The sequence below is a fragment of the Balaenoptera acutorostrata genome, chromosome 13, assembly GCF_949987535.1.
Source record: "Balaenoptera acutorostrata chromosome 13, mBalAcu1.1, whole genome shotgun sequence".
Classification (NCBI taxonomy): Eukaryota; Metazoa; Chordata; class Mammalia; order Artiodactyla; family Balaenopteridae; genus Balaenoptera; species Balaenoptera acutorostrata.
Genome location: NC_080076.1, coordinates 412,326 through 436,000, shown reverse-complemented (window position 1 = coordinate 436,000; position 23,675 = coordinate 412,326). Strand labels below are relative to the sequence as shown.

The following is a 23,675-nucleotide window of genomic DNA, read 5'->3' as shown; positions in this document are numbered from 1 at the left end:
GGGGAGCTTGTGTTCCAAGCTGGCCAGCGGGGCTTGCTCCTTGGTGGTGGGGGGAGGTGGAATGGCTGAAGGTAAGAAGGGAAAGGCAGGGTCAGATTTGCTTTTTGCTGCGTCTCTACCTAGCTGACTGCGCAGCATCCCTGAGACGCCAAAGCTGGAGGTCAGGTCGGTGCCTGACTGCGCAGGTGTTCCTGTCAGGAGATGCACACGTGGTAAGAGGGCTGCAGGTGGGGGAACAGATTTGAGGAGCATTAGGATGTAAAATTAGAAAACTGGAGATGGGAAAGATGAAGGGTGGTAAGCATGCTGCTTACGGTTAGAGGGGCTGTTGAGGAGGGATGATGGGCTCAGCCTTGAACACCTGGGGCACCCAAGTGGAGCTGCCAAGTTGGCAGCCAGAAAACAAAGCTGAAACTTAGGGAAGAGGTGGATACACTTCATTACTGGAATCGAAATAATGAAGTTTGAATCTGCAGTTGAGACTAATATGGGAGAGTATGGAGAGTGATAAATGAAAGGGATGGGGTTTCCAATACCTGGAACAGTGCCTGGCACATAGGACATGGTGATGAATATGAACAAAAGTGGGAAGAATTCTGGGACAAACATTCAAGGATGGGCTGAGAAAGGGAAGCTGGTAAAGGTGTAAGGACCGGTCAGAGAGGGTGGAGAAGATTAAAGGTCATGTTTGGGAAGGAAGGGCTTCAGGACAGGGAGGAGGTTACACATAAAAGATGAGGACTAGGGCTTCCCTGGTGGCGCAGTGGTTGAGAGTCTGCCTGCCAATGCAGGGGACACGGGTTTGAGCCCTGGTCTGGGAAGATCCCACATGCCGCGAAGCGACTGGGCCCGTGAGCCACATTGCTGAGCCTGCGCGTCTGGAGCCTGTGCTCCGCAACGAGAGAGGCCGCGATAGTGAGAGGCCCGCGCACCGCGATGAAGAGTGGCCCCCGCTTGCCGCAACTAGAGAAAGCCCTCGTACAGAAACGAAGACCCAACACAGCCATAAATAAATAAATAAATAAAATTAAAAAAAAAAAAAAGAAAAAGAAAAAAAAAGATGAGGACTAAAATCTGTTCTTGGGTGTAACAGTCGGGAGGTCACTGGTAGCCAAGGGGTATCTGCAGAGCGCAGAGGGTGGGGACGAGAGCGCAGGGTGAGGAGTGGAAGCAGCTGAGGCACCGGGAGAAATGTGACACAACTGCTCCATCCTGGAGCGCCGTGGTCTAGATCAAGGGTGACCGGAAGCCTTTAACTTTTCATCACACCCATAATTACTTGAAGAAAGATATCTAGGGACATCATACCCATTTACTGCTGTGATTTATTATCAAATTAAATCATGATTCATAAATAACTATAAAGAGCAAATTCTCCTTCAATTATGCCTTGTATTCCTGCAGGAAAAAAGCAATTTGTGGCTAAATAACATCAGCCCAGCATTCAACACAATTTTTTAAAAAATAAATTTTATGTATGTGTTTATTTATTTTTGGCTGCGTTGGGTCTTCGTTGCTGCACGCGGGCTTTCTCTAGTTGTGGCGAGCAGGGGCTACTCTTCTTTGCAGTGTGTGGGCTTCTCATTGCGGTGGCTTCTCTTGTTGTGGAGCACGGGCTCTAGGTGCGTGGGCTTCAGCAGTTGTGGCTCGCGGGCTTTAGAGCGCAGGCTCAGTAGTTGTGGCACACGGGCTCAGTTGCCTCGCGGCATGTGGGATCTTCCCGGACCAGGGCTCAAACCCGGGTCCCCTGCATTGGCAGGCAGATTCTTAAGCACTGCGCCACCAGGGAAGCCCTCAACACAATTTCTAAATTAACTCAGACATTTATTTAGTGCCTGTTATGTTTTTAGTCACTGGGCTAAACTGAACAGAAGTTACCAGTAGAAAGAGAGAAGCTAAAATTATGGGAGAGGGATGGCTGGACAGTGAGGTGCTGCGTAGGGCAAACAAGGCCCAAGGATGAAGGCACTGGCCATGCGCGTGAGCAGACACATCCTCTGATCAGGATGGTTGCGGAGGAAAAAGGCGTGTACGTGGGGCCAGGAGGGGGTTCCAGGGAGACCAGGTCTGATGGTCTTGCTGTTCTGGAAGAAGGAGGAGACATGGTCTTCTGCTGAAAAGGAAGTTGAGGATTATCCCGGCAGCTTCAATGAAGTGAGAAAGGTCTGGAATAGTTATTGAGGAGCGATAAGTTAAAGTAGCTGTTTGCACACACACCAGGCCTCTCGTTAAACTGCAAGTTCTCTGAGGGCGAAGTGGCCCTTTTCTGCCCCCTCGGGCGCTTGACTCAACGGAGGAAGACCCAAAGGCATTTTGAAAGCTCCGACTCCATGATTTCATTCATTTTGAAAAATAATTATTGCTTCACAATTTTTTAAAGAGTTGGGTAGAAGTGAACTTCTAGGCCGTTTAAGCGATTTAACAAATGTATGCAATTAACTTTTTTCCTACACAACATGTAGTAGCTCTGACTTAAAAATCAGAATTCTCAAGAAAAGGTGTGACATTAATTTTCTTAGAAAATAATTACTAAGTCAGGAGACCCTATCCAGTCAGTTCACCAAGATGTGTCAATCAAGGGCATACTTGTCAAAGTTCTGATAGTCCAAGTTCTATCCTCCAATGGCAGGGCAGGCTTCTCCTCACAGCTGGTTTCCCATTGGCTCTGAGATGTGGGCGGGGCCACCCATTCCTGCTGCTGCCACTAGCTCCACCCCACCCCATGCAAATGAAATCAAAGCTCTGGTGAACCCACGTGATTGGTCACGTGGTACGACACACTCGCCCCCACCCCCTCAAATGACATCATCACCCTCTCAAACTCTCACGAGAGTTTGCACAGATGCTGGTGAGAGGCTGGCAGGCCAGTCCACTGTGGCAGGAGGGGGGTCAGGGGAGGGAGCTTCAATACAGACCCCCATTCCCACTGCTGAGTCTCCAGTCCAGCTTAAGGCAGGGGCCCCTAGGGGCCTGTGGGGCAGTGCCCAGGGGTCCCATACACACTCTTCCCCCATTGGCTGGCTGCACCGGCATGCAAATGAGGGCGCGCGTCACTTCCGGAGGCCAATCGAACGCCATTTTCTCTTTCTGGCCGAGCTGGGAGGAGGGGACGGGGTCGCGCGGGGTGGGCGCGCGCCGAGCCGGGGTCCCGCCGCGCGGGGCTGAGGCGGGCGGGCGCGGGGCCCCAGCGGGCGCGGCGAGAGCGGCGGGGGACGCGGCGGCGCTGCGGTCGCCCAGCGGTAGGTAACCCCAGCCCGCGCCGACGCCCCTGGCCCGGCCCGGCCCGCGAAGTCCCGGCGGCGGCCCCGCCCCATCCCGCCCACACCCCGCGGCCCGGGGCCGCCTTAGAATCCTGCGACGTTCTCCCGGCGCGGGGTTCGCCGCCAGAAGGACGCCCGTCGGTCCTCCGCGTCACGTGGGGGCCGGGGGTGGGGAGGGGGCGGGGATGGGGGTTCGGGGGGCGGGGCGGGGGGACGGGACCGGGGTGAGAGGGGTGCGCGGGGACTGGGCGGCGGCAGGGGAGGGCCGGGCGTGCGGAGGGCGGCGGGACGGGGACCCGGGGAGCCGCCCGGAGCGAGTGCGGACGAGGGCGGAGCGGACGCGCGCTCACCCGGCCTGCCCTGTGGCGAGTGTCTCTCAGGAGGAGAGAACAGCCCGTTAGCAAAGCCCAGTTCCTTCACCGCTGAGCGTTTGGTGTGAATATTGACCACATGCAGTTGTTGACATGAACGTTTTAACTTTTCATATGCCGTCGCTTACTGCGTTGACGTACAGTCTGTGTGCAGAATTTCTCCTCTCACTTGGCTTTGGAACGTCCAAACCTGTAACCACCAGTTCACCCTGTACACAGTTGCAAAATAATAAGTAATTAAATATTTAAAGTATTTTCTTTGAATTTGAATGGGAGGCTTGCCTGAATGCTCTTAAAACTCGTTCTAATTGAATGGAATGGGTAATGGCAGCCTCTTGAGACCTGAAGGACTCTTCTGTGTGGTGATTTACAATGCAGATGGGCAAGTGCCGGCAGCCACCGGCGGGTACCCAGGTCTCGCCAGATAGGTGGGGCGGGGAGTCAAGGTTGTGGGGAGCGTCTTGGGGAGAGGACCGCGTGAAAAGCGCGGCTTGTGGGAAGTGCGTGTTCATCTTTGGAAGTCAAGTAATGCGTGCGTGACTTATTTAGAGCTGAACGAACTTTGATATTCCGGTTGGAGATGCAGCTGTGTTGAGCCAGTGGTCTTTAGGCGTGGAAGTGACAGACCTGTGTGCAGGAAGGGAATTGGTGCCGGTCTGGAGGAGGGACCGGAGTTTGGGGCGGAGATGCTCACTCGTCCGTCTGAGCAGTGGTGAGGACGTGAGAGCTGGATTTAGGGTTAGGAATTGAAGGTCGGTGACGGGAGGTGAAGGTGGAGTTGTTACAAGATTTTTAACTGCAGAGATCTGGGACACCTTTTTAACTTGAACCCAGGTTTGCGATATGCTTTTGGTGAATTTGTGGTTGAAGTCCCTTTGAGGGGTCACGCCCCAGCTTTCTGCCGTGGCCGCCACTCTGGATGTCACACAGCTGTTAGGGCAGTGTGTTACAAGTGGGGAGACTGACTGAAAGGTGATGACTTGCTGAAGGCCACAAGTCTGAGACGGGGTCTTCCTGTGTTTGAACCCAGACCTTTGAATCTTGCTTTCATGCATTGTACAAATACTATTTTTTTTTAAAATATTTATTTATTTATTCATTTATTTATTTATGGCTGCGTTGGGTCTTCGTTGTTGCGCGCGGGCTTTTCTCTAGTTGCGGCGAGCCAGGGCTTCTCTTCCTTGCGGTGCGTGGGCTTCTCCTCGCAGTGGCTTCTCTTGTTGCGGAGCACGGGCTCTAGGTGTGCGGGCTTCAGTAGTTGTGGCTCCCGGGCTTCAGTAGTTGTGGCGCACGGGCTTAGTTGCTCTGCGGCATGTGGGATCTTACCGGACCAGGGCTCGAACCCGTGTCTCCTGCATTGGCAGGCGGATTCTTATCCACCGCGCCCCCAGGGAAATCCCTGAATATTATGTGTTTTTAAAGTTACTTAAAAACAAAAAACAATAAACCTGTGTTCCAGTAGTTGGGACATTTCATTTAGATTTTTTGGAGTTAGATAATGGCAAACTCACAGTCTATGTTCTAGGTGCTTTTCTTGTATTAAACTGTTCTTCCTCAAAAGTACTTCTCAGAGTAGGTTGTGCAGTCCCTGTTTCACAGAAGGAACTGAGGCCCCAGGATTAAGTGACTTGTCAAAGATCACACAGCTAGTCGACTGTGGAGCTGATTTGAACTCAGGCAGTGCAGCTCCAGAATCTTTTGCTTGTGAGATGATTGTGTGGGGTTGCTTCTGAAGTGAAATCTTTTTAGCACTTAGATTTCACAGGAACTCAAAAGAAAGTTCTGTGGCTTTAAAAAGTATTATTTATTACCTGAATGATTTTCTTTTTTGTAGTGTATTTTTTCAGTAATGGAATATTCTTAAATAATCATGATACTAAAAAGCAACAGAAGAAACCCTTTAAGTGCCTCTTTGGGAAGTAATATTTTCTTGTGCACATCAGCGCAGTTTTTGGTAGTTCCGTGTCTACCACACACTGTGAAATTAAAGGTAATTTACTGTGAACAGAGGTTGATTAGTGCAGCTGCATTAGCCTGCTGTTTCCTAATGGTGAAGATACAGATTTAACTGAGTACTAAGAATATATAGAGAACAGCATCAATAAAGGATCTATAGATATGGAAGCATTGAACAACTTCTTTCCTAGTTAATTAATCCACTAGGTCCTCTGTATGGAATCTTGCATCTCTTAGAATGGAGAAGTAATGGTAAAAGTCAGCTTCTGTTCCCCAAAGTGATTGGCAACAGTAGACCAAGGATTTTGAAAGAATTGTTTTAAGGTTATGAAACTTCTGTGATTTACCTATGTTTTATTTTTTATTATCTTTACTTGGTTTCCCTAAAACAGCAAACTGCTGAAAAGGGGAAACTTTTTTTTTTTTTAAATTAAGAATGGATCTGTGTACTTGTTTTGGGAGGGGGCGGGCAAACACAATAGCAATGATGAGGGAATGGGGGCACTTACAGTTGATAATAAAAAGCTCCTATTCTCCAAATTCAAGAAGACAGACTTCCTTGGCCCTCCTCCCAAGCCTTGAACAAGTAACTGCAGAGCCCTTTAGAACTTGCCCAATCACTGGAAGCCTCTTTTCAGTGCCTTCCTCCTGAGGGTCGGCCCGTCAGTAGCAGCCTTGGGAACGGTCCTGTGAAAATTGGCCAATCCCTAAACTGCTTCTGAGAGTGTACCAATCCCTGTGCTCCTTGCTTCTCAAAACTGTGATAAGATCAGCACTTGCTATGTAAGGCCAGATTTCTTTGCAAGCAATAAATTTAGCTTTTTTGTTTAGGATATATGTGGATGGTGGTCTTAACCTTGGACAATCCTTTTTATCAGCTTTGGGGAAAGAAGAGCCCCAAAGGCTAGAAAGGATAGTGGGACTTTAAGGAGGAAATAACGGCAAGTCTGATAGAGTGAGTGGAAAGCATAAAGAAGGATTTTTGTTGAGGCTTGCCCTGGCCAAGGAAGCCAGTCTGGGCTTGAAAGTGACCTTGTGCTTAATATTTAGGAATATTAGGTTCTTGACAGCTCCTCTGTTAAATTATGCTTTTGAAGGCTAGAACCCAATTCAGTGAATTTTATTGTTAATAATTTTATTATTTTTAACTTTACTTCCTATGATTTTTATATCTCCCAGTTTTAAAATGCTAAATGATCCTTCAAGCTCACTTTCTACTGAGCCTGAGACATACTTTGCACATAGATAACTTGTCTGAAAAACGTGTCCATTCCAAATCAGCTTCTCAAATACTTCATGTTTCTTTCTTACCCACGGAAAGGTCCTCCCACCGTTAACCCTCCCTGCCCCGCTCATCTCTAGTTTTATTCCAGTCCGCCTTTTTGGTTTTACTTACCTTCTGCCCAGTATACTCAGACTTTTACTGCCTTACCTCAGTCATTTTCTGATGCTGATCTATTCACTTGGAATGTCTTGGACTCCAACTCACCAACCCTCCATAGCCTTTCCATTTTGAACATCAGTGATAGGCCAGATGTGCAAAGAAAACATGATTCCTGCCCTGAAGAAGTTCAGTCCAGTAGGGGAAATAGGTATAGAAGTAGATAATTGCAACGTAGTGAGGTGAGTGCGGTGAAATAAGTATAAACTGGCCACTCTGGGAATTCCTCGGAGGGGCACCGAGCTTATCCTTGAGGGAGGAGGGGTTATAAGAGGGTATAGAAGTGGAATTGCGGACTTACAGAAATTGTTATTTAAAACCTTGGGAGATACTGCCAGTTGTCCTCTAAACATGTAGAAATTACAGTTTTTCTACTTATCCTCACTACCAGTGGATGTTATCAATCTTTAAGTTACTGTTTTGATAATAAAAAATTGGCATTCATTTTTTTACCGGGCATTTCTTTAACTCGAGTTTAACTGATTTTGTTTTATAGCTTGCGCATTAAAACCTGTTTTGAAATAGTTTCAGATTTATAGAAAGTTGCAAGTACAGTACAAAGAACTTCTTCCCCTGAATCATTTGAAACTAAGTTGACAAAAATGATGCCACGTTACCCCCAATATTGTCTGTTTCCTACAATAAGAACATTCTCGTATATCCAGAACACAACCATCAAAATCAGGAGATCAATTTATTACCATCTAATCCTCAGACTCCACTGAAGTTTTGCCAGTTGTTCCAATAACATCATTTATAGTAAAGAATCTAGTTAGAATTGCACATTGTATTTAGTTATCTTTAGTCTCTCTCAATCTGGAACAGTTCTTAGTTTTTCCTTCCATGATCTTTTTCTAAGTGTATAATTAGTTGAGTTTTAGTAAATTTATAGAGTTGTGCAACCAACAACACAATCTAATATTAGAACATTTCCAGCACTCTCCCCAAAAACCTATCCATGTGCAGTTACTACCCGTTCCCACCCGCAGCTGACTGCTAATCTACCTTCTATCTCTGTAGATTTGTCTCTTCTGAACATTTCATGTAAATGGAATCAGACAGTATGAGGACTTTTGCATCTGGCTTCTTTCACTTAGCATCATGTTTTTGAGATTCATTCATGTTGTAGCGTGCATCAGTACCTAGTTACCTTTATTGCCAGATAGTATTTTGTGGTATGGGTATGCCATATTTTGTTCATCCATTCACCATTTGGTGGACACTTGGATTGTTTCCACATTTTGGCTATTATGAATAGTGCTCCCTTGTATCATCTGGACACTTTTGAAGATTGCAGGTTAGGTATTTTGTACAGTGTCTCTTAACTGAATGTCTGCCAGACTTCTGTGAATTACCCTTTCCCCTTTGGTTATTATCAAGTATTTTGTGGGGAGATGCTTGGAAACCATGTAAAATATCCCATTCCTCACTATACTTTCAATTTATTAAATTGTTTATGTTACCATGGACTTAAGTTTATATTCTAGTGGGTTATATTTTGGTTACTATTTCTGAATACCAAACCACCCCAAAACTTTGTAGAATGAAACATTTTATTAAAAAAACTCAGTAATTCTTTGGGTCAGGAGTTCAGGTGGGAGCAGGGAAGATGGCTCATTTACATTCCACAGTGTCTGGGACCTCATCTGGGAAGACTCAAAGGCTTGGGGTGACTGGACAGCTGCAGGCTCTAGAGCATCTTCACTCTTGTGTCTGCTGGTTGATGTGGAAACTCACCATGTGGGCTAGTTGAACTTCTTACAATAAGGAATCTAGATTCCAAGAGTAATGGTACCCAGAGGGCAGGCAAAAGCATGTGGCATTTTTATGGTCTACCTTTGGAATTCACATGGCATTACTTCTGCCGTACTTTATTGGTTGAGGTTGCCACAAAGTTCTGCCCAGGTTCAAAGGGTGGGAGCATAGATGCCCCTACTTTTTGGGAGGAGTGTCAAGGACATATTTTAAGGAAAGCATGTGGGATGGGAGATACTGTTACACTATCTTTGGAAAATTCAGTGCCACAGGTTAATCTGTTATTGTCATTACTTATTTGGTACCCACATTGTCCCATATTTGGCTTGTGGGAACTTTTTCAAGCTGACTTCTTTTGAGTCCTTTTGACATGTCTCACCATTCTTTGAGCAACTTAGTTATTTTCTGGCATAAGACATTCTAGGCTCATCTTGTCTTTTATGTGTTCCAGCCCTAGAATCAGCCGTTTTTTCCAAGGAGCCCTGTTTCCTTTTAATGGAAAATGGTATTTAGAAAGTAAGATTTGAGGGACTTCCCAGGTGGCACAGTGGTTAAGAATCCGCCTGCCAATGCAGGGGACACGGGTTCGAGCCCTGGTCTGGGAAGATCCCACATGCTGTGGAGCAGCTAAGCCCGTGAGCCACAACTACTGAGCCTGCGCTCTAGAGCCCATGAGCCACAACAGCTGAGCCCGTGTGCCACAACTACTGAGTCCATGCCCTGCAACAAGAGAAGCCGCCGCAATGAGAAGCCTGCGTACCACAATGAAGACTAGCCCCCCTCTCTCCGCAACTAGAGAAAGCCTGCACGCAGCAACAAAGACCCCACGCAGCCAAAAATAAGTAAATAAATAAATAAAATTAAAAAAAAAAAGAAAAGTAAGATTTGGGCCCAAAGAGTGCTCACTGCTACTGGAGTGTGTAACTGCTTCCAGGCTCTCGCAGTGGACAAAGCTATACAATGTACACAGACACATTAACAAATGTATTTATTTTTTAATCTATGTATGTGTTAAAAATAATGAGGTCACAGCTATACCCCTAATCATGGTCAAGTACCACAGGATTTATTTTAATTTTATGCTTTTTCAGGTATTTTAAAAACAGCTTTATGGAGATGTAATTTACATACCATACACTTCACCTTTAAAAAAAAATTTTATTTATTTATTTATTTGGCTCTGCCGGGGCTTAGTTGCGGCACGTGGGATCTTCATTGAGGCACGCGGGATCTTTAGTTGCGGCATGCAGGATCTAGTTCCCTGACCAGGGATCGAACCCGGGCTCCCGGCATTGGGAGCGTGGAGTCTTAACCGCTGGACCACCAGGGAAGTCCCAGTTCACCTATTTAAAGTGTGCTGACTAAGTGGCTTTTAGTAGGTTCGCAGAGCTGTGCATGCGTCACCACAGTGGATTTTAGAATACTGTCATCATTCCAGAAGGAAGCCCTGTTGCCCTGAGCCGTCACCTTCCAGTCCGCCTCAGCCTTAAGCAGCCAGTGTTCTCCTCTCTGTCTCTATGGATTTGTCTGCTCTGGGTACTTCGTGCACACTGAATCATGTAATACGTGGTCCTTGGTGTCTGGCACCTTTCACTTAGCATAATGTTCCCTCACACAGCATCTTCGTTGAGGCATGTGGGATCTTCCGTTGAGGCACGAGGGCTTCTCTCTAGTTGTGGCTCATGGGCTCAGTAGTTGTGGCACGTGGGCTCTCTAGTTGTGGTGCGGGCTCCAGAGCGCGGAGGCTCAGTAGTGGCGGTGCGTGGGCTTAGCTGCCCCGCAGCATGTGGGATCTTATGCTTCCAGTGCAGGGGGCCCGCGTCCCCTGCATTGGAAGGTGGATTCTTAACCACTGGACCACCAGGGAAGTCCCAGTTCTTATGTGCTTAATGGCCATTTGTATATTGTCTTTATAGAAGTATCCATATCCTTTGCCCTTTCTGTTTATTTATTTATTTATTTATGGCTGCATTGGGTCTTCATTGCTGTGCACGGGCTTTCTCTGGTTGTGGCGATCAGGGACTACTCTTTGTTGTGGTGCGCGGGCTTCTCATTGTGGTGGCTTCTCTTGTTTTGGAGCACGGGCTCTAGGCGCACGGGCTTCAGTAGTTCTGGAGAGTGGACTTCAGTGGTTGTGGCTCTCGGGGGCGCAGGCTCAGTAGTTGTGGCCCACGGGCTTAGTTGCTCTGCGGCTTGTGGGATCTTTCCAGACCAGGGATCGAACCCGTGTCCCCTGCATTGGCAGGCAGATTGTTAACCACTGCGCCACCAGGGAAGTCCCCTTTGCCCATTTTAAAGTTGGGTTATTTATTTGCCTTTTAATTATTGTTATAAGAGTTCTTTATGTATTCTGGATATAAGTTTCTTATCTGAAATAAGATTTACAGATATTTTCTCCCATTTTGTGGATTCTCTTTTCCCTTTTTTGATGGTTTCCTTCAAAGCAGATAGGTCTTTAAATTTGATGAAGTCCAGCTTATCTATTTTTTCTTTTGTTGCTAGTGTTTTTTGGTGTCATATCTAAGAATCCATTGCCATATCCAAGGTCATGAAGATTTATGCCTATGTTTTCTAATGAGAGTTTTAAAATTTCACCTTGTGCATGGAGAGGTGTATGATCCATTTTGAGTTAATTTTTGTGTATGGTATAAGGGAAGAGTCCAACTTCATTCTTTTGTATGTGGAAATCTAATTGTCCCAGAATAAAAATTACTCTGCTTTACCAGCCCTGTTTTAAAAAATTTTATGTGTGTGTGTGTGTGTGTATGTGTATATGCATTTATTACAGTTTTGTTTTCTTCCCTTTTAAGGAAAATTTCAAAAATGTTTCAAATTCCCGTGGAGAATCTTGACAACATCAGGAAGGTACGGAAAAAGGTGAAAAGCATTCTTGTGGATATTGGGCTTGACAGCTGCAAGGAGTTGCTGAAGGTAAGAAGACATAAGTAACAGATTAAGAGAAGACAGTAATATTGGAGATACTGGGGGTGGTGAGATTTGAACTGGGAGGTTTTGGAGAATGGGTAAGATGCCTCAAGATGGAAATTGCCGACTCTTGAAATGAGGCATGGGAATAGCATTCGTTTTTATTCATGTCTTTGACTTAAAGTGGACTACTTTAGGCTCTTCCAGTTTTTAACGTTACTTTTAGGAGGGACTGTTTATAGTCATTAGTTGCAACATATTTTTGTTTTTGATCTTTGAGGGGAATGTCTTGAATTATATAAGTTATTTTAGCAGAAGAAAACTAACTCAATTTTCCAATATTGTTAGAGTGATCGTCAAATGGGGATGCATACTTGTACGATAGGGCTGTTTGTTTTCTTCTGTTTTTTTCTGATTTGTGAATTTAATACATGCAGTCTTACAAAAGTTTAAAAATTAAGGTCACAGTCACACACTTTATTGATAAATTATGTTCTCATATAATTTTATCTTTTCTTATAACTTGAGAATGTATGGCCGGCATAAAGAAATAAAAATTGTTAAATAAAGCTTTCTTTGTAGCTTTATAGCCACTTATAATTCTATGCATGTTTAATTCATAGCTATTGAAATAGGGACCGTGTCTGCTTTGAATTTTTCAGACTTGTGAAGAATTCAATTCAAGGTGTTATTGGCCTGGGAAGAGTTCAGTTTCTTAATTTTCAAAACTCAGACTTTGAACCAGATTGACTTTTATTTATAAAAAGGTGTTCAGATGTTCTGGTGCTGAAAGACCAATACTTACCAGGATTCTCATTAATGGTCAGAACTGATTTTTGCTCTAAAGTAAAATTTCTGAAAGAAAGACCTCAAATAGTTATCTTCACACATTACCGCCCCAGAGAGATCTTCCCTCTAAAATGCTGCCCTTTTCACTTTATCTTACCTGCTCTGTTTTTCTTCAGAGCTCCTGCAATACCTGATGTTATTTGTTTATCTGTATCCCTCACTTGAATGTAAGAAGGCATGGACCACATTGTTTTGTTACCCACTCTATTACCTGTACATGCTTAACATATATATATATTTTTTAACGAATATTTTTCAAATGAATGAATGAAAGTAAAACCCAAGTAGAGAAGTACTTTTAATAACAGACTGTGCCTGAAAGTTTATTTGGAAATAAAAGGTTGGGGGAGACACTGAATTGGAAACTCTTAGACACTGTTGTTCAAGAACAGTCTTAAAGGGAGAGCACTGCCAGTGTTCTTGCAGCTCTGTCTGTAAGTCATATTTTATGCATGAGGAAGAAAGCAGGATAATTTTTTGGAGACAGGTTTGAGAAGGTAGACAGTGGACACATAGTCCATTAATAATAGATAAGTATGTGAGTTTAAGTAATATTTGCAGAGAATATAAAAATAACAAGCTAAGAGCACGATATGTATAGACTGAGGAAATTTCAAATGATAATGTATGAGAAAGTTTTTGGAATGGTGCCTGGCACGTGGTAGATGCTCAAAAAATGTACCCTGAAGGTATAGCAGTGCCTTCAGTAACAGACTGAAACTCTTTTTGGAATATTAGGGGGATAAAGGCATGGCTTTCATTTTAGTCCTGGCTAGTAGCTAATGGTGTGACCTTGGGCAAGTCTCTTACTCTTTGGGCCTCAGTGTCCTCATTCTAAATGTAGAGAATTAGTCAGGATACTTACCCTTGAAGGGGGTTGATGGTCTAGCAGGAGCTGAGACAAACTTGAAACAATCAGTGAGAAACAGAAAGATCACTTCTAGCTGAGGAGGCTAGAACAGCCTTTATGGAGGAGATGAGATTTGAACTGTTTTTTGTTTGTTTTTATTTGTGTATTTATTTATTTATTTTTGGCCGTGCCGCACGGCATGAGGGATATTAATTCCTCAGCCAGAGATAGAACCCGTGCCCCCTGCAATAGAAGCACGGAGTCTTAACCACTGGACCACCAGGGAAGTCCCCGTGTTTTTAAAGATAGGGTAGGATTCTCCAGTGGAATTAGAAAGAGTATTTCAGGAACATGGAATTTAGAATCACAACCCAGTTGATTAACCCCCATCAAACTAGGCTAAGTGAATTCAGTTTTTAAAAAAACTGTTCTATTTGGAAATAATAATTCAAACTTACAGAATAGTTACAAGAATAAAAATAGTACAGGGAACACTCATTACCCTTTACCCAGACTTAACATTTTCTCCCATTTGCTTTAATATTTGCACACTCTTGCTTGTGCTGTGTGTGTGTGGTATTTTTCCCTGAGCCACTTAAGTAGGTTGCTTATCTCATGACCCTTATTACCTAGATACTTAAAGTGTGTGTTTTCTAAGAATAAGATTAGTCTCTTATATTGCCACTGGATGGTTATGAACTTAGGTAAATTTATCATTGATATGACATTTTTGTCTGATCATTTATAGCATTTTTCCCCCTGTCAGTGGTGGACCCAATCTAGGGTCAGGTATTGCCTTTGGTTGTCATCTCTCTTTAGTCTCCTTTAATGTGAATTTACTTTTTAAATGGAATTTTGTTACAGAATTAGTTTTATTTTTAGGTAAAATGCCAGTAACAACTAAAATTTTTCATCCTGGAGTCCTTTGTTTTTGACATGGCGTAAAACTGGACATTCCTCACTTACTTGCTTCCTCAGTCAGCCTAAGAATTGTTTACTCATCTGAATTTGTTCAGGACTGTTTACTTTTTCTTTCCAAGACTATAGTGACACAGAAACGTACATACTTCACAAGAGAAAAGTAAGAGATTTGAATGGCATACCAGAATTGTTAGTTAATTAACTATTGGGTTAAATTTTACTAATTCTTTTGGGGGAAAATTTTTGTTTTATTAATTTGTAGTTGGTCCTATATTTTGCAAAATTTTTGAAAATTCAAGCAATGTAGAAGTTCATTATAGAAAAATTAGAAAATATACACAGAAACTTAGAGGAAAAAAATGACTCACTTGTAAACCGTTACCCCAGAATCTCCATGGTAAACACTGTTATATCTTTCCAGATTTTTAGAAACAGGACATGATCTAACTATATAAAATACTGTACTAGTAGCTTTGTTCTTACTTTTCACTGAATCTCATATGAAGAACTTCTTTCCATGTCAAATGCATTTATTCTTAATCCATTGTAGTATTTAGAGTCTCTTGGTCTCAAGCAACGAAAACCAATACCGACCAAGTTAAGCAAGAGGGAAATTATCTGAAGTCTGGGCGCTTACAGAGAGTCAGCCCTGGGAACACCTGCCCATGTGGTCCTTTCCGTTTCCTTAGCTAGCATTTCAGATTTCATAGTGAGAAATCACTCTGCCTCCTCTGATTTCCAAGGTGTATACGACTCCACTTATCCTAAGAGTTAGGCCCTCAAATCATAGGCTGTACAGTTCTTGTCAAAAGCCTGGCTGAGAAAAGTGAATCTAAGGGGAAATAGGCTCTTCCAAGAACCTTATCTCCTTTTCTAAAAATAGATCTAAACCCTGCTACTCCTTAGAGTATCTTGAGGAGTTTTTTTAAAAGTTAACATTTGGGGGCTTCCCTGGTGGCCCAGTGGTTGAGAATCCGCCCGCCAAGGCAGGGGACATGGGTTCGAGCCCTGGTCCAGGAAGATCCCACATGCCGCGGAGCAACTAAGCCCGTGCGCCACAACTCCTGAGCCTGCGCTCTAGAGCCTGTGAGCCACAACTACTGAGCCCTCGTGCCACAACTACTGAAGCCCGCGTGCCTAGACCCCATGCTCCGCAACAAGAGAAGCCACCGCAACAAGAAGCCTGTGCACCGCAACGAAGAGTAACCCCTGCTCACTGCAACTAGAGAAAGCCCACGCGCAGCAATGAAGACCCAGTGCAGCCAAAAATAAATAAATAAAATAAATAAAAATTTAAAAAATATAATAAAATAAATTAGATCAAGATATTAAAAAAAAGTTAACATTTGATCAGTTAAATTAAAGGCTAGCTACATAATTTGGAGGGCACTGTGCAAAATGAAAATGTGGGGCCATGGACAGGCCCCACAGTCACGCTGTCCCAACCCACAGCAGATGGGTGACTCCCAAGAGATTGCGACTTCTGTGCCAGGATGCTTCTGTTACCTGGATCCAGGGTGGGCTCAGGGCCCCAAGTTATCTGCCAGACACCTTGATGCAGCCAGTCCAGGGCTGGGCCAGTTACCACCTTCCTCCTCCTCTCCCTGAGGCTGTGCCTGGCTCTCACAGGGCGACTGGGGAATGTGGACCTCTTGACAACTTGGTTATTGCCCCAGGTGGTGGACAAGAGTCTAGGAGTGGTTGCAGGGTGAGGGGAGTTTGGAGGGGTGTGGAGACCGAGAGCAGGGACAGAATCTGTCCCAGGACAGTGGAGGTAGGACCACGCGTGAGCTGATGCTTCAGGCCCCTGACACATGCTCCATGGTCCTATCAGACTTCACTTTGTAAAACAAATTCAAAGATGAAATTATTAACGCTTTCAAAATGCTGACAACAGGGATTATACCCCAGCACTGGCCTGTCTGAGCACAGGGCTCTGTGCAACTGCATTGGTTGTTTCAAAAACTTTCCCAGTTCTTTATTTTCTTAATTTAGTTAAAAAAAAATTTAGTTGTTTAACCTCATGTTGAAAATATTATTTCAGTATGTAATCAGTATAAAATAAGTAATGAAATATTTTAACCTCTTTTTTCTCTTAAATCTTCCAAGTGTATTTAGAATTTTTTTATTATATTATGGTAAGATATATATAACATAAAATTTGCCATTTTAGCCTTGTCTTTGGGCCGCGCTGCATGGCTTGTGGGATGTTAGTTCCCTGACCAGGGATTGAACCTGGGCCCCAGCAGTGAAAGCTCCCAGTCCTAACCACTGGACCACCAAGGAATTCCTCATTTTAGCTATTTTTAAGTGTACAGTTCAGTAGCATTAATTATATTCACACTGTTTTGCAACTAGATTTTCATCATCTCAAACAGAAACTCAGTAACCTTTAAGTCGTAACTCCCCATGCCCCACCCTAGCCTCTGATAACCTCTAATCTACTTTATGTCTCTATAGATTTGCCTATTAAAAATATTTCATGTGAGTGGAATCATGCAGTATTGGTCCTTTTGTGACTGGCTTATTTCACTAGCTTAATGTTTTCAAAGTTCATCTATGTGTGGCATATGTCAAAATCTTAACTCCTTTTTATGGCTAAGTAATATTCCATTATGTAAACATATACCACATTTTATCAGTTCATCTGTTGATAGACACTTAGGTTGATTCCATCTTTTGGCAGTTGTGAATAATGCTGCAGTGAACGTTGGCTCACAGGTATCTGTTTGAGCCCCTGTTTTCAGTTTTAGGGTATATACCTCAGAGAATTGCTGGGTCATGTAATAATTGTTTAGCTTTTTGAGGAACCACCTAACTGTTTCCACAGTGGCTGCACCTTTTTCAGTTCCCACCAGCCATGCATGAGGGGTCCAGTTTACCCACAGCCTTGCTAACATTTGTTCTCTCAGTCTCTCCCTCCCTTGCCATTGTGGCCACTAATGATGTTGAGCATCTTTTCATGTGCTTATTGTACTTTTGTGTATCTTTGGAGATGAGTATTCAACTCTTTTGCCCATTTTTAAATTGGATTGTTTGTCTTTTTGTTGTTGAGTTGTAGTTTTTTATGTATTCTGGATATTAAACCGTTATTAGATATGTTTTGTAGATATTTTCTCCCATTCTTTTTACTTTCTTGATAATATCTTTTGATGCACAAAAGTTTTAAATTTTGATGAGGTCCAATTTATTTTTGTGTTTGCAATGCTTTCTATGTAGTATCTAAGAATCCATTGCCAAATTCAAGTCAAGAAGATTTTCTCCTATGTTTTTTTCTAAGAATTTTATGGTTGTAGTTCTTTCTGTTTAGGTGTTGATCCGTTTTGAATTAATTTTGTATATGGTGTGATATAGGGGTCTAACTTTATTCTTTTGCATGTGGAAATCCAGTTGTCCCAGTGCCATTTATTTGACTAATTTTTCCCACATTGAATGGACTTGGCAGCCTTGTAGAAAATGATTTGGCCATAGATGCATGGATTTATTTCTGAACTCTCAATTCTAGTCCATTAATCTATATGTGTCCTTATGTTAGTATTACACTGTTTTGATTACCGTAGTTTTGTGATAAGTTTTGAAATTGGGAAGTGTGAGCTCTCCAACTTTGTTCTTTTTTTGTTTTTTTTTAACATCTTTTTTGGAGTATAATTGCATTACAATGGTGTGTTAGTTCCTGCTGTATAACAAAGTAAATCAGCTATACATATACGGATATCCCCATTTCTCCTCCCTTTTGCGTCTCCCTCCCACCCTCCCTATCCCACCCCTCTAGGTGGTCACAAAGCACCGAGCTGATCTCCCTGTGCTATGCGGCTGCTTCCCACTAGCTATCGATTTTACATTTGGTAGTGTATACATGTCCATGCCACTCTTCTCCCTTTGTCCCAGCTTACCCTTCTCCCTCCCGTGTCCTCAAGTCCATTCTCTACATCTGCGTCTTTATTCCCGTCCTGCCACTAGGTTCTTCAGAATCTTTTTTTTTTTTTTTTAAGATTCCATATATATGTGTTAGCATACGGTATTTGTTTTTCTCTTTCTGACTTCCTTCACTCTGTATGACAGACTCTAGGTCCATCCACTTCACTACAAATACCTCCATTTCATTTCTTTTTATGGCTGAGTAATATTCCATTGTATATATGTGCCACGTCTTCTTTATCCATTCATCTGTTCATGGACACTTAGGTTGCTTCCATGTCCTGGCTATTGTAAATAGAGCTGCAGTGAACATTGTGGTACATGACTCTTTTTGAACTATGGTTTTCTCAGGGTATATGCCCAGTAGTGGGATTGCTGGGTCATATGGTAGTTCTATTTTTAGTTTTTTAAGGAACCTTCATACTGTTCTCCATAGTGGCTGTATCAATTTACATTCCCACCAACACTGCAAGAGGGTTCCCTTTTCTCCACACCCTCTCCAGCATTTATTGTTTGTCGATCTTTTGATGATGGCCATTCTGACCCGTGTGAGATGATATCTCATTGTAGTTTTGATTTGCATTTCTCTAATGATTAGTGATGTTGAGCATCCTTTCATGTGTTTGTTGGCAATCTGTATATCTTCTTTGGAGAAATGTCTATTTACGTCTTCTGCCCATGTTTGGATTGGGTTGTTTGTTTTTTTGATATTGATGTGCATGAGCTGCTTGTATATTTTGGAGATTAGTCTTTTGTCAGTTGCTTCGTTGGCAAATATTTTCTCCCATTCTGAGGGTTGTCTTTTCGTCTTGTTTCATTTAAGGATTGACATTTCCATTTCTGCAAAGGTTTCCTTTGCTGTGCAAAAGCTTTTAAGTTTCATTAGGTCCCATTTGTTTATTTTTGTTTTTATTTCCCTTTCTCTAGGAGGTGGGTCAAAAAGGATCTTGCTGTGATTTATGTCATAGAGTGTTCTGCCTATGTTTTCCTCTAAGAGTTTTATAGTGTCTGGCTTTATATTTAGGTCTTTAATCCATTTTGAGTTTATTTTTGTGTATGGTGTTAGGGAGTGTTCTAATTTCATTCTTTTATATGTAGCTGTCCAGTTTTTCCAGCACCACTTATTGAAGAGGCTGCCTTTTCTCCATTGTATATTCTTGCCTCCTTTATCAAAGATAAGGTGACCATGTGTGCGTGGGTTTATCTCTGGGCTTTCTATCCTGTTCCATTGATCTGTAGTTCTGTTTTTGTGCCAGTACCTTACTGTATCGATTACTGTAGCTTTGTAGTATAGTCTGAAGTCAGGGAGCCTGATTCTTCCAGCCCTGTTTTTCTTTCTCAAGATTGCTTTGGCTATTTGGGGTCTTCTGTGTTTCCATACCAATTGTGAAATTTTTTGTTCTAGTTCTGTGAAAAATGCCATTGGTAGTTTGATAGGGATTGCACTGAATCTGTATATTGCTTTGGGTAGTATAGTCATTTTCACAATGTTGATTCTTCCAATCCAAGAACATGGTATATCTCTCCATCTGTTTGTATCATCTTTAATTTCTTTTATCAGTGTCTTACAGTTTTCTGCATACTGGTCTTTTGTCTCCTTAGGTAGGTTTATTCCTAGGTATTTTATTCTTTTTGTTGCAATGGTAAATGGGAGTGTTTCCTTAATTTCTCTTTCAGATTTTTCATCATTATTGTATAGGAGTGCAAGAGATTTCTGTGCATTAATTTTGTATCCTGCTGCTTTACCAAATTCATTGGTTAGCTCTAGTAGTTTTCTGGTAGCATCTTTAGGACTCTCTATGTATACTGTCATGTCATCTGCCAACAGTGACAGTTTTACTTCTTCTTTTCCTATTTGGATTCCTTTTATTTCTTTTTCTTCTCTGATTGCTGTGGCTAAAACTTCCAAAACTATGTTGTTGTTTTCTTTCTTTCCCCCAATATTTTATAGGCCGTTAGGGGCCCTTTTCAATTCCATATGAATTTAAGGATTGACATTTCCATTTCTGCAAGAGACTTGGAATTTTGATTGGGATTATATTGTAGATCATGTTGGATAGTATTGACATCTTAGCAATATTCCTACCCATCAGCAAAGGATGTCTTTCTATTAATTTAGGTCTTTAATGTCTTTCAATAATGTTTTGTAGATTTCAGTGTACAAGACTTCCACCTCCTTGGTTAAATTTATACCTACGCATTTTATTATTTTAGATGGTATTGTAAATGATGGTATGTAGATGGTATTGTTATCTTAATTTCCTTTTCAGATTTTTCTTTATAGGTGTATAGAAACACAACTAACTTCTGTATGCTGATTTTGTACCCTGCAGTTTTACTGAATTTATCATTACTTCTGGTAGCTTACTGTGGATTCTTAGGTGTTTTCTATATATATAGAATCATATCATCTGTGAATAGAAATAGTTTTACTGCTTCCCTTTAAATGTGGATACCTTTTATTTGTTTTTCTTGCCTAATAGCTCTGGCTGGGACTCCAGTAGGATATTGAATAGTAGTGGTGAAAGCAGGCATCCTTGTCTTGTTCCCATTCTTAGGGGGAAAGCTTTCAGTGTTTCACCATTGAATATTATGGCTTTCATCAATGTCCTTTATCCTGTTGAGAAAGTTCTATTCTAGTTTTCTGGGTGTTTTTTTTAATCATGAAAGGGTGTAGGATTTTGTCAGATGCCTTCTCTGTCAGTTGAGGTGATTGTGTGGGTTTTTTTCTTTCATTCTATTAACTTTGGTATATTACACTGATAGATTTCCTTATGCTGAGTCCCCCTTGCATTCCTGGTATAAATCCCACTTGGTCATAGTGTATAATCTTTAATATACTGTAGGGTCTTGTTTGCTAGTATTCTGTTAAGAGTTTTCATTTTCATTCATAAGGAATATTTGTTTGTAATTTTCTTTTCTTGTGATGTCTTTATTTGGCTCTGGCATTAGGGTAATGCTGGCCACATAAAATAAGTTAGGAAGTGTTACCTCCTCTTCTGTTTTGGGGAGAAGAGTTTGACAGGAACTGGTGTTAATTCTTCTTTAAATGTTTGGTAGAATTCATCAGTGAAACCATCTCGTCCTGGACTTTGCTTTGCTTTGGTGTTTTTCATTAGTGTTTCAATCTCTACTTGTTACAGGTCTGTTGAAATTTTCTATTTCTTTAATCAGTTTGGGTAATTAGTGTGTTTCTAAGAGTTTGTTTCATTTAGTTTATCTATTTTGTTTGTATATAGTTGTTGCTAGTATTCTCCTCTAATCCTCTTATTTCCGTAAGGTCAGTGTAAGTCCCCATTTTCATTTCTGATTTTACTTATTTTTATTTTCTCTCTCTTTTCTGTCAGTCTAGCTAAATATGTATTATTTATTTATTTATTTGCTTACTTACTTTTGGGTGCATTGGGTCTTCATTGCTGCACGTGGGCTTTCTCTAGTTGCAGTGAGCCGGGGTGGGGGCTACTCTTCGTTGCAGTGCGGTGGCTTCTTGTTGTGGAGCATGGGCTCTACAGTGCAGGCTCAGTAGTTGTGGCGCACGGGCTTAGTTGCTCTGTGGCATGTGGGATCTTCTCGGACCAGGGCTCGAACCTGTGTCTCCTGCATTGGCAGGAGGATTCTTAACCACTGGGCCACCAGGGAAGTCCCAACATTTGTAAATTTTGTTGATCTTTTCAAAGAAACAACTTTTGGTTTCTTTGATTCTCTCTTTTATTTATCTTTGCTGAGTTCCCAGGTCATTTTAATTTTGATATGCAGCCAGGAAGCTGTTCAGTTGTGAACACCAGGAAGCTGAGAATTAAATCACATGAGTTTTCCCTGAATTACATTTTAATGCTGTAAAATAGTCATGTGAAACTTTCTTCTGCACTTGCCCTTAGTATGTTTTCGATTACCTTCGTTATTTTACTCAGGTTTCCCCGTGTAAAACCCTGAAAGAAGTTTTTTTTCAGAACTCTGGATCCACATCAGGGATCGGTCCTGACCATGCTTTTCGTTGCTTGGTCAGCCTCGTTAGGCAGGCCCATCCCTTGAATCTCATTAAAATGTAGAGGAAACTAGTACTGGGTTGCTTGATTAAAAGAAAAAAAAGAACACAAATGTAATCAGTGGGGAAGTGGAAGAGACATTGGATGTTCTTTCTGTGTATGATGTATGTGTTGCTTAGAGGAGAGATTTCTAATGTATGATGTGGACCCTTGAGGAATCATGAAGTTATTAGGGAGTTACTACAATTTCTCTGGTGGCTGCAAATTCAAATGAAGCATTGTCTGAGAATTGAAAGTAATCTCTCCCATTAAATTACTGTTATATATCAAATGTTCATAGATACTGAGGTGATTAATATTATCCAAATTTATTTAAAAGTCCAAATTTATTTAAAAGTATTACTCTTCCTGTCAGCTTTTGTCATCCTCTGTTTTCTCAGTTAACAGCTACCCAAGATACAAATACTGTCACATGGAGGCCAGAAACCTTTAAAGAAGCGGTAGGGAAAAAGGGGGTCAAAAAAAGAAGGTCCCTAGGTTAGAGTTTCAAAGTATCTCTCAGATTTTTTGAGGGAGGATGAGATAGAAGGAATTAATGTTGACTGTCTAGTAGAAATTTGGATCCATGGTCATTTTCGCCTTTTTGTCGACTAGTGGGTTATTACCTTGTGAGCCTTTTTTTCCTGCCAGTCTTCTGTTGCATCCTGTCTGCTCTGAGGCTCTTCCTGGAGGTACCATTCTCCCCCCGTAGAAGCCCCAAGGGTCTGCCTTTGGTGTAGAGGCTTGACTACTCTTGCTCTTGCTTCTCCCTGCACTGCACCACGTTCCTTTCTGTGCTGTTCTGCTCGGGGCTGCCATTTCTGAGGCAGCTCGTGCACTTAACTTCTGTGCGTCAAGTTACAGATTAGATGAGAACATTTCAACCAATGTTTACAAATTTGGGGTTGCTGCATCTAAATTAGGGAAGCTTAAACAAAAAGGGTGCACTGAACCCACCCCATGTCAATCTTCTGAGACCTATATATGTATAAACAGATTTTTAAAAATGTGTTAACCTATGTTTCTACATCTTATGTACAAAAATATATTGAAATACTCTTAATCCATTTATTTCCTAATAATTGTTTTTTTTCTTACTAGCTCTTTTTTTCCTGCATCTGACAATGGAAAGCACTCTTTCCTTTAAACTCTTCTCATCGCCTGTGATAGAACATTACTGCTTCCCTCTTCCTTTTCCAGTGTTTTCTTATGAAAAATTTAAGCCTACAGAAATACCGAAAGGGTTGTACTGTGAAAACCCATGTACCTACCACGTAAAGTCTACAAAATTAACATGAATATATATCTATACTCATCATTTTATCTCATTTTTTGATGTATTTCAAAGAAAGTTGCAGGCATTGATAAATTTGCTGGTTTTGTATTTGAAGTGAGACTTTCGTA

The 23,675-nt window shown here is 42.0% G+C and overlaps 1 protein-coding gene across 5 annotated transcripts in view; it reads left to right on the top strand.

Annotated features, from left to right (window-relative positions):
• Window positions 1-3,101: 3,101 nt before the first annotated feature.
• The window catches only part of ADNP2 (ADNP homeobox 2), a 58,824-nt gene continuing 38,250 nt past the window's right edge, over window positions 3,102-23,675 (top strand). For 3 of the 5 annotated variants that reach the window (XR_009005020.1, XM_057526345.1, XM_057526344.1), the window contains exons 1-2: window positions 3,577-3,864; window positions 11,594-11,714. Coding sequence is in view for 4 of the 5 variants with exons in the window: in XM_057526345.1 (XP_057382328.1) it covers window positions 3,725-3,864; window positions 11,594-11,714 (261 nt within the window). In the remaining variant the exon portion in view is untranslated. Of the gene's footprint in view, window positions 3,240-3,576; window positions 3,865-11,593; window positions 11,715-23,675 lie in introns of those variants that run through there. The other 2 variants (XM_057526346.1, XM_057526343.1) reach the window with 2 other exon arrangements.